The sequence below is a fragment of the Helicoverpa zea genome, chromosome 24 (assembly GCF_022581195.2).
Source record: "Helicoverpa zea isolate HzStark_Cry1AcR chromosome 24, ilHelZeax1.1, whole genome shotgun sequence".
In the NCBI taxonomy this organism is placed as follows: domain Eukaryota; kingdom Metazoa; phylum Arthropoda; class Insecta; order Lepidoptera; family Noctuidae; genus Helicoverpa; species Helicoverpa zea.
This window is the reverse complement of record NC_061475.1, coordinates 2,416,282-2,434,294: the sequence shown is the minus strand read 5'-3', so window position 1 is coordinate 2,434,294 and position 18,013 is coordinate 2,416,282. Positions and strand designations below refer to the sequence as shown.

The 18,013-nt window shown below is 40.8% G+C and overlaps 1 protein-coding gene across 1 annotated transcript in view; it reads left to right on the top strand.

Annotated features, from left to right (window-relative positions):
• Positions 1–18,013, top strand: part of LOC124642283 (pikachurin-like) — a 63,231-nt gene that overhangs the window by 9,723 nt on the left and 35,495 nt on the right. The window contains 3 exon segments of the mRNA XM_047180639.1: positions 3,897–4,013; positions 9,038–9,414; positions 9,851–9,965. Of these exon segments, the coding sequence (XP_047036595.1) occupies positions 3,897–4,013; positions 9,038–9,414; positions 9,851–9,965 (609 nt within the window).

The window sequence follows — 18,013 nt, the reverse complement described above, 5'->3', positions numbered from 1 at the left end:
ATTTGGATTCCGTCTTAAGAGTGAAGTAAAAAACCTATTTTAACCATTCCCACTACTGGGCAAATGGCTTGGGCTTCATAAACTGACTGTTCAAGTTGGACATTAGAACCGGGTTTTCTCGGGACCTCTGGGACCGATTTCAAAAATATTTGGATTCCGTCTTAAGAGTGAAGTAAAGAACCTATTCTAACCATTCCCACTACTGGGCAAATGGCTTGGGCTTTATAAAGTAACTGTTCAAGTTTAACATTTGAACCGGTTTTTCTCGGGACCTCTGGGACCGATTTCCAAAATATTTGGATTTCGTGACAACAGTGAAGTAAAGAACCTATTCTAACCATTCCCACTACTGGGCAAATGGCTTGGGCTTTATAAAGTGACTGTTCAAGTTTAACATTTGAACCGGTTTTTCTCGGGACCTCTGGGACCGATTGCCAAAATATTTGGATTTCGTGTTAACAGTGCAGCAAAGAACCTATTTCGACCACTTTCACTACTGGGCAAATGGCTCAGGCTTTGTTAAGTGACTATCTATGGAGAACATTTGAACCGGTTTTTCTCGGGACCTCTGGGACCGATTTCAAAAATATTTGGATTTCGTGTTCAGAGTGCACTATGGAACCTATTTTAACAATTTCCACTACTGGGCAAATGGCTTGGGCTTTATTAATTGACTGTTCAAGTTTGACATTAGAACCAGTTTTTCTCGGGACTTCTGGGACCGATTTCAAAAATATTTGGATTTCGTGATAACAGTGAAGTAAAGAACCTATTCTAACCATTCCCACTACTGGGCAAATGGCTCAGGCTTTGTTAAGTGACTATCTATGGAGAACATTTGAACCGGTTTTTCTCGGGACCTCTGGGACCGATTTCAAAAATATTTGGATTTCGTGTTCAGAGTGCACTATGGAACCTATTTTAACAATTTCCACTACTGGGCAAATGGCTTGGGCTTTATAAATTGACTGTTCAAGTTTGACATTAGAACCGGTTTTTCTCGGGACCTCTAGGACCGATTTCCAAAATATTTGGATTACGTGTTAACAGTGCAGTAAAGAACCTATTTCGACCACTTTCACTACTGGGCAAATGGCTCAGGCTTTGTTAAGTGACTATCTATGGAGACCATTTGAACCGGTTTTTCTCGGGACCTCTGGGACCGATTTTAAAAATATTTGGATTTCGTGTTCAGAGTGCACTATGGAACCAGCTGAAACTACTCCCACTGCTGGGCAAACTTTGAGCCCACACCCTGGCATTGTCCTTTATGTACACTGTATTTTTTTTAATTGTGTTTGTGTGGGTGTGGGAAGATTAAATAACCACTAGATAAATTCTTAAACAGTTTTCATTGATGATTAAGTACATAATTAATAAACTTTTTTCCACACGGTAAGTCTCCAGAAAATTCTTTTATTTATCCTTTCCTGATAAAAATGGTAAAGCATCTCAAATAAGGAACTGTGCAATTTCTTCTAAAGGCTTTTGTGTTCCAGGACCACGGTAACTTATTCAAACAATCTCGTAGCCTTTCAGACGCTATTAATCGCTACAAACTCAAACCAATTCTTTTATAGATTAGCATGGACTGTCTATTTCAAATCAAAATCACAAGAGTTTCTAGAAATATCTACATACAATATACGCATCGTAAGGAAAGTACGAACAAAATAAGGGGTGGTGTGCTATTACGCGTGTCAAAAGCTTTCAGCCGCGCCCCTCCTGTAAATGAACAAAATGAGTAAGTGTCAACTAATTACATGCCATTCCGTTAACCCTTTTTATTAGATTAAAGCGAAGACAACGGCGCTTCTCCTTCAGTTTATAGCATTTGATTTTCGGTCGGTGAAGGGTTAAAAGTCAGTTTTTATGTCAGCTGTAAAGAAAATGTTCGAAACCCTCTCAGATCAGAGCTTTTCTTTTAATAAACTGTAGGTCCCGGCAGTCATTTGAATACGTCTGGCAGTCGTTACGTGTTGTCAGATAGTCCGATAACCAGTCTTACTGAGGGGTATTGGGTTGCCCATGTAACTGGGTTGAGGAGGTCAGATAGGCAGTTGTTCCTTGTAAAACACTAGTACCTACTCAACTAACTGCATCTGGTTAGACTGGAAGCTGGCCGTAACATAGTTGAGAAAAAACTAGCCAGATTAAGTTTCAAGTTTTTTTACATAATGAAATAAGAGACAATATACTTTCTGGCTTAATAAATAAATACATAACAGTCTAATCCTTATTTCATTAAATAAATAAATAAACTTACATAAGAAAACGTCCAACAAGACATTGTACGTCATATTACTAATCTACGGCGATTATTTTCTTCGTACAAGGGAGGGTACGAGACATGATGTAATCCTACCTCATTTGACATTTATTTTGCAATGGTCTGCTCATTTTTCTCAGTCTGGATCATTTATAACGGTCGTTTGGGAAGCTGGCTATATTTTTGCAAAATTTCTGCTTACAAACCTGTAAGATACCATAAGATACCATTGCCAGATAGGCAATGTTAGAATATTTTTATCTTTACCTAGCTGTATCTAGTGATTTCACTCGCGTTTTCTGGGAACTGCTTCTCGTAACCGGATAAAGTATACCTCTTGTTAGTTGGGGATAGTGTAGCTTCACAGAAGTGAAGTAATTTTTCAAATTGGTTCAGTAGTTTTGGAGCCTACAGTGCACAAACAGACAACAAAAGTCCTCTTTACAATATAAGTATAAATTAAAACGTGCAAAATCATTTCAACAAAGGGATTCAATTCGAAATCTAAGTTTCAGTCAAAAACTTCGTCGTAGCTTCGAATTAAGGCCAATCGCGTAATAATTTGATCATCATCCAAAAATCTCAGCGGATAGGAGGAATAAAACAATATTACGAAAGTGAGGAGAGTGAGGATATTTCCTTGGTTTAATGATTGGCCTTTGAGTAATCTGTCCCTAATCTGAGATGTCAAAGAACGTGATAAGATTTCTAATTAACTTTATAATTCTGGGCTAATGGAATGAAGCGCGCCAACGTTTGAGAACGTTATTTTAAAAATTGTGGAGTATTCTCTTTGAGTCTTCGTTTGAAGTTGTCAAATTAGTTTATAGTTTTTAATATAGTCTACATCGGTACAATAATTACTAGTGTCTAGTTTCCGGACTTTTTTCAAGTTTTGTTTATTTGTCTTTGTGTATCCGATTTGTATTTAGGAGTGCAACATGAGTTCCTATTTTTTTAGTTTCTTTAAGTTATATTGATAACTACCCCTTTTTCCGCGATTTCACCCGCGTCCCGTAGCCTGATGGTGACAAAAACTATCCTAAAACCTTCTCCCGGATCTAAGTTACCTCCCCTCAAATTTTCAGCCAAATCGGTCTAGCCGTTTTCATGTTATGACGTGACAACAGAAAACGGATTTCATTTTTGTATTTATAGATTGTGTGCCCAAATCGTAACGGGATGACGTACAGTCACCCCGACAGACAGTCTAACCAAAGGTACTCCCTAGAAGATGGGTTGAGGAAGCCCGACAGACAGGACATACGCTCTATGTAAAACTCTGGTACCCAGCTACATCCTGTATGACTGGAAGCTGGAATACTTCAGAAACGCACGACGACACCTAGGAGTGCGTCTGCAGCCCTGGTTATGTGTTAAACGCTAGATTAGTTGTTTATACCTCTCCCAGTAGTACACGCGTAAAGATAGAATAGTTACAAGTGCAGTGCTTGCAGGGCGGTGCGGCGAGGGCAGTCCGTGCGAGCAGCTGTGTCGCGAGCTGCATGACGGCACCTACGAGTGCGGCTGCGGCCCTGGTTATGTGTTAAACGCTAGACTAGTTGTTTATACCTCTCCCAGTGATACACGCGTAAAGATAGAATAGTTACAAGTGCAGTGCTTGCAGGGCGGTGCGGCGAGGGCAGTCCGTGCGAGCAGCTGTGTCGCGAGCTGCACGACGGCACCTACGAGTGCGGCTGCGGCCCTGGTTATGTGTTAAACGTCGATGGATATGGGTGCTCAGGTGAGTTGTAGCTCTTGTTGGTTGATGCTGCCTTGGTTGGTATAGTTCGGCCATTCAGAGAATGCGTTCCTGACACGTCGCGATTGAACTGACGACGTAACTACATTCATTGATTATTGATATAATAATGTTGTTTTAATGCTCCTCAATTGTTAAAACGGTAAACAACCAGCAAAAATATTTTTATCGTAACTGCAACGCCATTGCAAAGTTACGTCGTCAGTTCAATCGCGACGTGTCAGGAACGCATTCTCTGAATGGCCGAACTATAGTTAAGCAAACGAACATCTAAATAACGTCGCTAAAGTAGCAATACCGCGTAAAATTGGTCATATGACGTTATATACTTCATTTAAGTCAATTTTATATTGATACAGTATTAATACACACATTTTAATATGTGACATCGTTATTAAATCTAAAAAAACGATTTATGTATTCAGTACCTACACTTATTTCGAAGATACTAATCAGTTTTTTATCTCTCCTGAAATCTTGACAAAATTAACTTGCGCGGTTTTGTTACCTAAGCTACGATAAATAAGGTTAATAATCAATTTGCCGTGGGACGCCGGCTTAGAATTGCGCTCCCCCCAAATCATCCCGTGGGTGTCGTAAGAGGCGACTAAGGGACAAACCGGAGGTCGGGCAGCAGCGTCCTCCGCGTACTGCATACCCTCACTGCAATCGCCAACCCGCCTGCCAAGCGTGGCGATTAAAGGCAATTACCCCCCAATGAGAAGCACAGAAACCAGGCCCCCAGTCCCCGGCAGCTCCGCTATCCCTGGCGCGGGTAGCGGTCAAGGTAACGGCGGAGCAGGGGGTGCTAAGAATCTCCGGAAGAGATCCGGCTATCCACCCCCACGACGACTGGCCCTGGTAACACACAACATACGCACATTGAGGACTGACGAAAAGATCTGCGAGCTGGAAGAGGAGTTGAGCAAGTTACATTGGGACATTATGGGGTTATGCGAAGTCCGTAGAGAGGGAGAGGACACCGTAACCCTGAAGTCTGGTAACTTGCTCTACTACCGGGAGGGAGACCAAAAGTCCCAAGGTGGTGTCGGGTTTCTCGTTCACAAGTCCCTCGTAAGCAACATAACAACCATCGACAGTGTGTCGAACAGGGTGATATACCTAATACTCAGAATATCCGAAAGATATTCGCTGAAGGTCATTCAGGTATACGCACCGACCTCGTCACACTCCGATGATGAGGTGGAGACTATGTATGAGGACGTAAGTAGGGCCATACATAGTTCCAAAACCCACTTCACTGTTGTTATGGGGGATTTTAACGCTAGGTTGGGCAAGAAAAGCGGTGATGAGTTGAGAGTGGGGCAATTTGGATATGGGCAACGGAACCATAGGGGACAGAGGCTGGCTGACTTTCTGGAGAAAGAGGAACTCTTCATGATGAACTCTTTCTTCCAGAAGCCGCCTCACAGGAAATGGACCTGGTTGAGTCCCGATGGTTTCACGAGAAACGAGATAGACTTCTTCATGACCGACAAGAGACGGATATTCAGTGATGTCTCTGTGATCAACAGGGTAAAAACCGGAAGCGATCACCGAATCGTAAGAGCCTCACTGAATATCAATGTTAAACTTGAAAGGTCCAGTCTGATGAAGTCTACGCTCCGACCTACTCGGTCCCATATTCAAAACCCGGAAAGCTTTCAACTCGAGCTCTCTAATCGCTTTGCTTGCCTTGAGAACTTAGTGTCAGTGGACGAGATCAACGACGGACTAGTGGAAACTGTCCGCACGGTAGGGTCTAAGTTTTTTAGACCCTGCCGTAAAAATAGGCCTCAAAAACTAACCGAGCAAACCTTAAACCTCATGGCTGAACGAAGCTTGCTACAGTTGCAGTCTTCCCATGATGCGAAGTCATATAGGCAGCTCAATAGACGAATATCCAAATCCTTGCGACACGATCTGCGTCTCTTTAATACGAATCGTGTTAAAGAGACCATACAGCGAAACCAAGGCTCCAAAGTGTTCGCAAAGGACAAGTCTATTGGGCAAAGCCAGATGACTAAGCTGAAACGGGAGGATGGCAGCATAGCGTCGACCAAGGCAGAGGTTTTAGGCGAGATCGAGAGGTTCTATGGACAGTTATACACTTCGGTCGCAAAGTCCGTTGACAGCTTGGCAGGAGATCCAAGAGCCAAGCTGTCCCGACATTATACCGAAGATATCCCGGACATCAGTCTGTACGAGATTAGGATGGCCCTGAAGCAGCTTAAGAACAACAAGGCGCCGGGTGAGGACGGAATCACTTCAGAGCTTCTGAGAGCGGGTGGAACACCGGCACTTAAAGTCCTCCAGAAGCTCTTTAACTGCGTCCTGTCCGAGGGCAAAACGCCTGAAGCATGGAGCAGGGGTGTGGTGGTGTTGTTCTTCAAAAAAGGTGACAACAGCCTATTGAAGAACTACAGACCCATCACACTTTTAAGCCATGTTTATAAGCTGTTTTCAAGGGTTATCACGAACCGTCTCGAGCACAGGCTTGATGACTTCCAGCCTCCCGAACAAGCCGGTTTCCGAAGAGGCTTTAGTACCATAGACCACATCCATACGCTGCGGCAAGTTATACAGAAGACCGAGGAGTATAACTTGCCATTATGCTTAGCGTTTGTGGACTATGAGAAAGCCTTTGATTCGGTGGAAACATGGGCGGTACTTGAGTCACTCCAACGATGCCATATTGACTATCGGTACATCGAGGTGTTGAAGTGTTTGTATAATAACGCCACCATGTCGGTCCGAGTACAGGAGCATAGCACGAAGCCGATTCCATTGAGAAGAGGCGTAAGACAGGGGGACGTAATCTCCCCGAAACTGTTTACTGCCGCAATGGAAGACGCCTTCAAGCTCCTGGAATGGCAAGGACTTGGCATCAACATCAACGGCGAATACATCACTCACCTTCGGTTTGCCGACGACATCGTAGTCATGGCAAAGTCGATGGAGGAACTCAGTATGATGCTCGAGGGCCTCGACCGAGTTTCACAACGGGTGGGCCTGAAAATGAACATGGACAAGACGAAAATTATGTCAAATGTCCATGTTCAGCCCACCCCAGTCTCTGTTGGAAGCTCGGTACTCGAAGTTGTTGACTCGTATATCTACCTAGGACAAGTAGTCCAATTAGGTAGGTCCAACTTCGAGAAAGAGGTCAACCGCCGAATCCAACTCGGCTGGGCAGCGTTCGGGAAACTACGCAATGTCTTTTCGTCCGACATACCTCAGTGCCTCAAGACGAAAGTCTTCAACCAATGTGTGTTACCAGTGATGACTTACGGCACCGAAACGTGGTCTCTCATTATCGGCCTCATCTCAAAGCTCAAAGTCGCTCAACGAGCTATGGAGAGGGCTATGCTCGGTGTTTCTCTACGTGATCGAATCCGAAACGAGGAGATCCGTAGACGAACCAAAGTGACCGATATAGCCCACCGGATTAGCAAGTTGAAGTGGCAATGGGCAGGCCATATTGCTCGCAGAGCAGATGGCAGATGGGGCCGAAAAGTGCTGGAGTGGAGACCACGGACTAGCAAGCGCAGCGTAGGACGTCCACCAACGAGGTGGACAGACGACCTTATAAAGGTCGCCGGAAGACGCTGGATGCAGGTCGCTTCCAACAGGTATCTGTGGAGATCAAAGGGGGAGGCCTATGTTCAGCAGTGGACGTCCTATGGCTGAGATGATGATGATGAATCAATTCTAGAATTCCAATTTAATACCTAATTCTTGGTCTATCAAACATAAATAAAAATATGTGAGGTATTCTCAAATTTCATGATCAGACCACTCCTTCTAATCACAGACTTAGACACAGCAATTCTTCCAACATCTCGATAAGAAAAAAAAAAGAGACTAGTGCGATCTCGATGATGGTAACATAGCTCCTCAGAGCTTTCCGGTCGATAGACTTGACGAGAGATGAATTTATGATGAGCTAATGGCTATATCTACGTTTACGGCCCACTGAGTTCATCAGTGAAACTTACAAGGATGCCTATGTAGGGTACTTTACATATCGAAAAAAAAGCTAGTGATATAACAAATGTAAAGGGAACTTAATGGAACATAATTACCATTCAATAGAACTGGTGCTGATAAAGAAAATAAAAATAATTATTATAATGTTACCAATCAAACCATCTGTGTAACTTTCATCTAAAGAATATGTTTGACAGCTTTACAGCTTTTGTATAGAAAAATATATCAAACCGCTCAATTTATCCCTCAGAAAGAAGCTAATTGATGATTGAAAAACCGGCCCTTGTAGAAAGAAAAAATGCCCGATTGTTAAGGGAGCTGTTACTGTTTTACCTAGAATTATGTAAGAATATCTACTAAAACATATCGAATAGCACAAATAAAACTTAGCAAAGCAAACATTGTGTACGATTATGTAACAAAATCTTTGTGGTAACATAAAATCGCTTCTAGAGAATACCTAGAAGGAACAATGTCTTTCCACCGACATCATAGAATCGTACAATTCGATTTGTCACATGAATCGATTTCTCTCGTACTCGATTCTGTAGAATCGAGATATATGTAGGTAGCGTTTTGTGTATGAGGTTCCACAAACTTAGTTCGGCACTTGAATACACTGCTCTTTGAATAGACGGAACATAGTTCAGTGTTACTGTAACGCTTCATGTTTTCATTTTTGAGTATCGTTTGTGAAAGTTTTATAATGGATTCTTCGTTTTTGAGACTAAACAATTAGTGCTTATTCTACTAAAGCAAAGTTACTTACATGTCTTAAACATTACACCGCTCCTATAGATAGAGGATAATATATGTATGTCTATTATAAGTCCCATAAGCCGACCAGACAACGAGCCGTATTGCATGAGCGACAGTTGCATGGGAAAACACAATGTTGGTTATGTAACTTTAACATCATAACTCTTCTATATCGACCTCAAGATAGGTGTAACTTAAAACCTTATATGGTTGGATCAAGGTTCATTCTCCTCTAACATATGACAATTTTTCCACAGAGCTAAATGCCACAAGAGCAACCGACATCTCCGACGCGGACGAAGACGTTCTATATCAAAAGGACGTGTCCTTCTCAGCAGAACTAGAAATAGCACCGTCCAATAGAATAAGTAAACCTACTGTTAGCTTAAAACATATCGACGATGACAGAACGCAAAGACTTACAACCACACTGCCAATAGTTTATAACACGAGAAGTACACCAAATTATACTTATACGGGAGAGAAGTCGAAACAAGTGGATGGTTTGAAAAGTCTAATAGAGGACGGAGTTAGTAAAACTGATCTGAATATCATTGCTGATGAAGTCAAAGATGATTTATTGGAAGCAAGTGACGCGAAGGTGACAACGCTCGGACCTAGTTTAGAACAGAAAGTAAGTCCTAACAACAACTTTGTTGGAAAGGTTACCGCAGAATGCCGAAGTGCTATCGATTTTAAAGTAAGACGTTGTGACATTTTTCTGATAATACTTTGAGCTAGACTAGACGGATTGAGGTTTTCAATTAAAAGTTTGTTATTGGAGTTTGAGGCCTACTTAAAGTTAAGCTTTGAATTATAAGTAATGATCGGTGACCCTATAAAGTATTTGCAGAAAGTCACTCGAAAATTTAAATTGTCTTGATTTAAAATATTTCGATACAACGCTGCTGAAGATTTCATCATTATGGTCTCCAAGTAAATTGACCTCCTATGTACACGCCTAGCCAGTGGTATCAAGTCAAACTTTTGTCCTGTCCAGTATCATTAAATATAGAATTGGCTTAATCTTTATCCTAGATTTTCTTCAATAATCCCTGTTCTCCGACCAGGTGCCAGGAGCGACAGCATCCCCCCCATGGACGGCAGCAGTCGAGGCCTGTGACTGTGATAGTTGTAGCAACGAACGGTGCCCTTGCGCCGGCAACCCCAATACTTGCAAACCTGGTGAGTGCTTTACTTAGTCTAGATGGTTGTCGACTTCCAGTTGTATATTAGCATTATCAAACACCGATTTAAGACAGTAGAAACATTTTCTTGAGTGTTATACACATGAGATAAAAACAATAAAATTGTAGTGTCAACAACAAATATTTTTGCTATTGGTAGGTCTCAGTCAGGACCCGACTTTGATAGCATCATCTAGCTGTCTTGGTTTGTACCAGAGCGTCAAGAATCTTCAAGTCTTTCAAGAATGTTTGACTAAGAATATCTGACTGACACAACTAAGTTGCTGAATAAAGCGACAGAAACCTAAACGAAGGCTGATTTAGCCGTTCGAAATTCTATCAAAGTGTAACAGATGTTATTAATCTGTCAAGTGAATTTATTATAGAAAGTTATTAGGAGTTGACAATCAATCGATAAACCAACAGCGCAGTTACCCAAACATTTCATATCTAGTCGTAATATAACTGCGTCGCACCGATACCGTTATATCAATAACTTTAAAGATTTTACAAACAGATAATTGATATCGATTAGCAGTTATTGGTTCTTCAAAGTCGAAGCACGTCAGCCTAAATCAACAGATTTAGATTAGAGCGAATATTTGAGCTTCGGTCGTAATTTTCACGACCACGAAAGGCAATGGAAAACGCTCGACCGGTACGCCAGGCCTTTGGAATTTGAACCGGACAAATATTTAAATGGCATTTCAGAATTCGAACCTACATTTTTCTGCATAATGAATATTATGATTGGTGCGCAAATAATGACTACGAATGTTTTGGTCGTAGCGTCAAAACTGTAAATCAAGTCTTCGTTCCGAACAATTATTTGCTCAACTAAACAAAGTCTCACTCCCCCAATATCCTTTAAATTCAAAGTAAAACTCAATGGGAGCAATTAACAGGCCCACAAAAGATAATGCTTACCAAAGAGTTTGAATATCGGCCAATGAACGGCCGCCATTTTGAATTATTGCTTTTTGAAGTGCTTACAAACTGTTTGAGATGGCGGAGTTTAATCGACTTGTTTTGGTTTTGTACGTACAAGTTGAGCGATACAGGAGTTTATATCGTCGTTTGGTTAGGTATTCTAATCGCATTAGTCTTCTACCTTGTCGGTTTCACTCTTGATAGAATGGTCGTAGTTTTTCGCTTGAGGTGTTGATAGAAAGTTTTACAAACTTGCCGTCTCTCTTCTTTGATGGCCTTTCTCATGCATTCATAACGAACCATTTTTATTGCAGCTTTTACTTATTGCGTCCATCTTACTGGTGATCGCAGTATTATTATTGCGAGCTACGTTACTGCACGTCTTTAACTAGAGAAACTTGTTACCTAGTTATGACGATTCTCAAGAATTAGCACACAACTCATCGTAATCATCAATATATGTTTTATATACTAGAACATATGTGATCACTTATCAGCTATATGTATTTTAGTCTTTTCTATTTTTTTATTTTACTTGTAATACTTAATACCGCAAAGTTACGATTCTAACAAAGTTTTACGCCCAGTCTCGACCTGACGTCAATAATAATTACATAGTTGTTAACAATATTCAATATTGACGTTCACAAAGTTCAGGTATTATTGAGGTGACCTTTAAAATTGTGACTTTCAAATAGTTACCTATCAAGAGTAATTAAAGAACAATATAGCAGTTTTGCATAATAAAAGCCAAGAATGTAAAAAGTGGGGCAGGTTAATATTACTTGGAATACGATAATAATGGCGTTTGAAGCCGATTTGGACCACGGTGGCCGTTCTCATATAAGGAGACCAATCAGCTGCACAGGACATATTATAGTGCACAAGCATTTGCTTGGACACTGGTGAACTATCTACTCCTTAAATCTCATAACACGATGGGATACTTGAAACACTACCCAAGTGGGTATTGAATTTAAGCCATCATCAAAAATGTGTAAAGCAAGGAAATAACAGGAAAAAAATCCTCTACAAAATAATGATCCACCTTTCATACAAGTAATTTAAGCCCGTAGCGGAGCAAAAATCCCAAAAATATCGCCTGAAAAGATTTGAGGCAACAAAATTCGAAATTCTAACGCCAATAAGAATCCGAGGTCTGGTTACTGTCAATTACAAGGTAAAGAGAAATTGATTTAGCAGTCGAACGCTTCACTGCAAAGAGAATTTTAGAAGGTTAGCAAAAAAATAGATCTATGTACCTACTAGCCAATCTGATTTTACAAATTCTAATTTTACTTTCAGGAGATGTCATGTTCAAACTTCTATTACCGTTCTCAAATCAAATCAAATCAAAAATATTTATTTGTCAGAATATAGTACAATGGAGGTGCAAATTTCTGGTTCCAACATATCCTGCCATACTATGGTGTACAAAATATTTATAATATCTCTCATCAAGTATTCCATTACTGCATTAAAAGAGAAGCTCTTATATAGATACCAACTAATTTTGCATCTCACTATTTATCTCTTTTCCTCGGAGAATGATCACAAAAATGGTCCATGTAATTTCCGTCTACACTATGTTCCTTCTGAGTCCAACTATCACACAGTAACCAAGTAGGTTACATAACGCAAGCCGGAAGGTACACGGCCGCCATTACCAACGGACCACTTCCGCAACGCCCCAACTTCCCCAACTTTACCCTGACAGTTGTTATTGAGTTGCCTCCAGCACAACGTGATCCGATTATGGTGAATTCACTCTAAAATTAAACCTGTTTACCTGCATCCATGAAACTTGATACTTTTCATGAAAGAGGATTAAATTGAGAGTGATGGAGCACTTTGTGATGTTAGCGAAAGTAGTGGTGATATCAGGGATTAGGGAAATGAATGTAATGTTTATTAAGTAGTGTGTTCACGAGATAAAACAACCCTAGAGGTACTCGTATATATAACGCATTCATTTGCTTGCCCGAAAATGCTATAATGAAAGGTGGTAGAAATCACATAGTATCGAACAAAAACAGCGAAGATTATTCCAAAGAAACAAAACAAACCAACTCGGCGTATCACTCGAATCGATTAAAAGTAAGTTACGAGTAAAATTTACCTACCTGCTCCTAACTTTACGGGAATCACAACTCTTCACACCGACGGCGGCGTACCGTTGCGTGAACTGAGTCACCCCGATTTTTCGATTACCGACCCCTAGTGTTCGCCTCCCTTAATCGACGTCTCTAGAAGAATGCAGGGCGCTTGAATTATATTAAGTAATATCGAGGGCCCTTGATCTACGGCCCCTGGACGTACTTACACTAGACTGGGGGAAATGTACGAGAAAATAGCTGAATTATCTGCACCTACGGCGTCTGAATCATGCAAAACTTGATTTGTACACAGCGCTCGCTGAATTTGTAGCAGGTTTTCCTATTTGTGTTTGTTTTCGTCTGCATGCTGTGACTTACGAAGTCGAGCTTCGATTTACCTGTTTTGTTCATTTTGATGCTATGTTTTAGTGATTTTGAATGTAAAATACATTTACTTACTATATTTTTTCTCTGAAAAATAATTGGTACATTTATTGCCATTGTATTGTTCCCACAATTTGATATTTCCACTCTTTTGACAGTATTTTTATTTATCGAATTGTCTGCTCCGCGCAATGGGATACCTCAACGTCTCTTAAAATCTGGCACTTCCAAAATACCATTTCCATACTTTCATTTATCCATTAAATCTTGTGAATCGTTAAACCAATTTTAATAATTCGACTAATTGTTTGCAAAGGTCTAGAAAAAAGCCACTGATGTATAAGTAAAAAAGCTTGCTGATTCATAAAATTAGCACAATAGTGCCAAAAATATGGAATCTAATTAACATTTGACCTGAGCCAGATGAGGCGCATTTTATATAAGCTTGGGTACAAAGGCAATGACAAACGGTGCCAGACTGCTTTTATTGCAGACGTGGCGTGTCTTTCTCATAATTAAGATATCTCATCTCGCTGCACGGAGGCTTGGTGAAATGACTCAATTTCCCTTCGTACAGATGTGGGCACATTTGTTTATAACCCCTAAACGTTCGTGTAATATCGCTCCGTTACTTTGTTGCCAAATGTTTTACTGCTATGTTGCTGATGATGCTGTATAAAAAATATGGCGAGTTACAAACAAGCTTAGAAGAGTGGCGTAAGGATATGACCGATAATATTTCTAAGTTAACCGACAAAGTAACAATGATTCAAACCGATTTATCGGCCCTCACCCAAACCTCAGTCGAAATAAAAGCAGAAATAAATATCATTAGATCGGAACAAATTAATTTAAAACAGCAATTTTCAAATTTGGATTCAAAGTAGTCTCGTACTAGCTGCGATTCGATGCAGTCGTGTTGCTGACGCATTCTTTTGTCACTAATCGTTTTAGCGCGGCGTAAGCCGTTGCTAGTTATTTTAATCGCCATGAGTGAACAGCTTGTGGCGAATGAGCTGCTGGCGTTCCTGCAGCAGAAGCTGGACGTGATGGACGAGGTGTCCGCTATCCAGATCTGCGCGACGAATTTCAGCGAGGAGGACGTCGCTGCTGCAAAGCAGTTGCTGTACCGGTTGCTTAACAAGAGCGATCAGATGGTGTCCCGCCGGCGTGACGGGACAAAGAAAAGCATACAAGATATCATCACGCTGCTAAAGGAGACCGATCCTGACGACGTGCCGACGTTTGTAGCGAAGGATCTCAACAAGCTACCGCCCGTCACTTTCGACCACGTCGACGTAACAAGCCTATTGAAAGATATTGTCTTTCTTAAGGCAAGTCTTGCGGATGTACAGAGGAAGTTAGATGCATCCCAAAATACTGTCGCCGAATTGCGCAGCGAACTCTATGAGTTGCGTAAATCGGTGACTGTAACTGGGTCACCTGCGGGTGCATCGAACGTAAACATGCGGCGCGGAGCGTGCCTCGATGTATCGGGTGCAAGTTTCGCGTCAGCAGTTTTGTCGCCATCGCCGCTGTCGCCGCCGAATGCTGAGTCGGCACAGTGCGCGCCTCGTGCGCCCCGCTGCCCCGCTCCCGTCCCTGCGGCTCCTCCGCTCGCCGCCGCTCGACCGCTCGAACAGCTGCTCGTTTCTGCAGCGTCGACGAAACATCGAGACTACGCTAGCGTCACCGGTAGCAAAATTGATGCTACGAAGAAGCCCGTGCCCGTAAAGGGACAGAATCGGGCTGACGATGAGGGGTTCGTTACGGTGCAAAGGAGGAAGCGCCGTCAGCGAACCAACAAGAATCGTTGCGGCACGGCTCCTACTGAGCCAAACATCAAAATTCGTGCCGCCAAGCCGAACACCCCGGTGTACATCTCCCGCCTACACTACACCACTAAGGCGGAGGACATCGTGGAGTACGTGCGCCAGAAGCTGAAGTACGCCCCGAGAGTGCAGCTGCTGGAGTCGCGCCATAACGTCAATTTCAAGGCGTTCGTGGTGCGAGTGCCGACGTGCTTCCTGCACCTCGTGTTGGACGAGAACTTCTGGCCACAGGACGTGGTGTTCCGTCGCTTCCGCGGACAAGTGCCACAGGACCGCACAGATAGTAGATAGTGCATTAAGTGAAGTGCTACTAACATAGTTTTAAGTTTTTATTTACTAACAATTTTTGTATAACATATGTATGCTAGTTTTAAGGTATTTATCTATGGGCCTTTGATGCCTGATAATAAAGATGATTTGATAATAAAATAACTGAAGATATTATTAACCTACAGAACTCCATCCAATTTACCGATGATCAGCAGAGAACTATGAATTGCCAAATTGAAACTATAAATAAGCATGTGCAACACAACTTAGATTTACAGAGTACAGTCGCGGATTTGGTCACTAAAATAGATTACCTGGAGCAGAGTGCTAGACAGTGTAACATAGAACTATGTAGTGTACCGGAAAGGAAAAACGAGGACTTATTGGCGATAATTGAAAACATTGGATCCAAAATAAAATGCCCTATACTTAAACAAGACATTATCTCAATTCATCGCGTTCCCCACGCACACCGTGAAAATGTAAGTCCCAAGAATATAGTAGTGAAGTTGACCTCACGTATATTACGTGATAATGTACTCAGCGCATACCGCTTAGCTAAAGGACTAAACTCGGAACAATTGGGTATATCAGGCTCTCCCCACAGAATTATGATGCACGAGCACCTCACCTTAAAAAATAAGCATTTATTCCGGGAATGTAAGGAGGCATGTAAGAAATGTAATTATAAGTTTGTGTGGGTCAAGCACGGAACTATCCTCGTACGTGAGTCAGAAACGACTAAAGCATTTCCTATTCGATCTCAACAGGATATTGCCAAGATCAAGAGAGGATACGCATCTACACTGCCTAATTAGAATGTTGAATGCACCTACACTATTTTTGTCATGTGTCTTTGTAAATGATCTGCATGTTTTTTACGTTATATTTATAATTTTCATTATCGCTTTGTTTAAAATATGTACTACATTTGGATACGGTTATTTCAATTGTTATGCTATGATGGAATGTTTGTCATGCCGAAATCAAATGCTATACAGCTTAAAATTCTTACTATTTTTCAAAGGCTATAAAGTGATATTTTTGGTTTGCTACTTTTGCCTTCAAGTTTTTTCCATATTACCTATCGCTGTTTATAATCCAGGATTTCACTTGGGTCAATTCTGTATGCCCTCTAACTCTAATATATTTATTTATAACATGTACCTATCGCACAAATGGCTATTAATAATTTAGAGATATTCTATCAAAACTGTAGAGGGCTCCGCACTAAACTGCATTGCCTTTATGTGAGTATTCTATCTAATTGTTATGATATTATCATTCTAACAGAAACTTGGCTTACTCCTGAAATATCAAGTAATGAATTCATTGACCAACGATATGTGGTATATAGGTGTGATCGCGATCGGGCGGCTACTGGTAAAAAAGATGGGGGTGGTGTCCTCATTGCTGTTCTGAAGAATTTAAATTTAAACACAGTACAGATAGCATCGGATACCTCCCTAAATGCTCATATTGAACATATTCTTTTACGTTTCTCACGTTCCGGAAAAGGTAAGTATCAGGTTATTAGTGCAGTATATATACCGCCACGCACTCCAGAGTTCGTGTATGAATCTTTTTTTTGCATGATGCGGTCCATACTTGATAATGACAATATCGAATTCTTTTATTTAATAGGAGATTACAATTTACCTGAAATTAATTGGGTCTTATGTCCGAATGATGCATCTGTTCAAAATGTAACTTGTAATGGTACCTCGAGTAATGCTATAAATCTCAATGCCTTCTTGAATTTTATTGACGGTTGTCAGTACAATATGTTGAAAAATATTAATAATACAATTTTGGATTTGGTTATTAGTAATAATAAGGTATCAATATATGAATCACCCGACAGTTTAGTGAAGCCGGATAATCAACATCCACCCTTATGTATTAAATTTTCAGTAAATTTTAATTTAAAATGTATAAATCGCAAACCATCAAAAAAACATAATTATTATAAAGCTGATTATGATCTCATGAATTGAGCAAAATTGACTGGGCTAGTTCCTTGGGTAATTTGTCCACTGAGGAGGCCTTGAACGTATTTTACAATAATATATCCCGTATTGTAAAGATGCATGTACCTTTAACTACTGTAAGAACAACCAACTTTCCTGTATGGTTCTCACCCTCACTAATACATATTTTTAAAAATAAGACTAAGGCATGGACGAAGTGGAAGAAATTTCATAACATCTCGGATTACGAACTTTTCTCAATTTATAGACATCGTTTTCAGAGTGAATGTGAACATTGCTATAGACAGTATATAACTTCTGTAGAAAGTAGTATCAAACATAATATAAGATATTTTTGGAAATTCATATCAGACCGTAAATCAAATACCGGTATCCCCTCCACAATGCACTACCAAAATACATACACCACTGACGGCAACGAAATCTGTAATCTTTTCTCAAGTTATTTTCATTCGGTTTACGAACCATCTGCCGGAAACTTTTCACTTTTAAGTGATGATTACGCAGACAATTGTAGCTTGATTAGCAGTATTAATTTCAGTC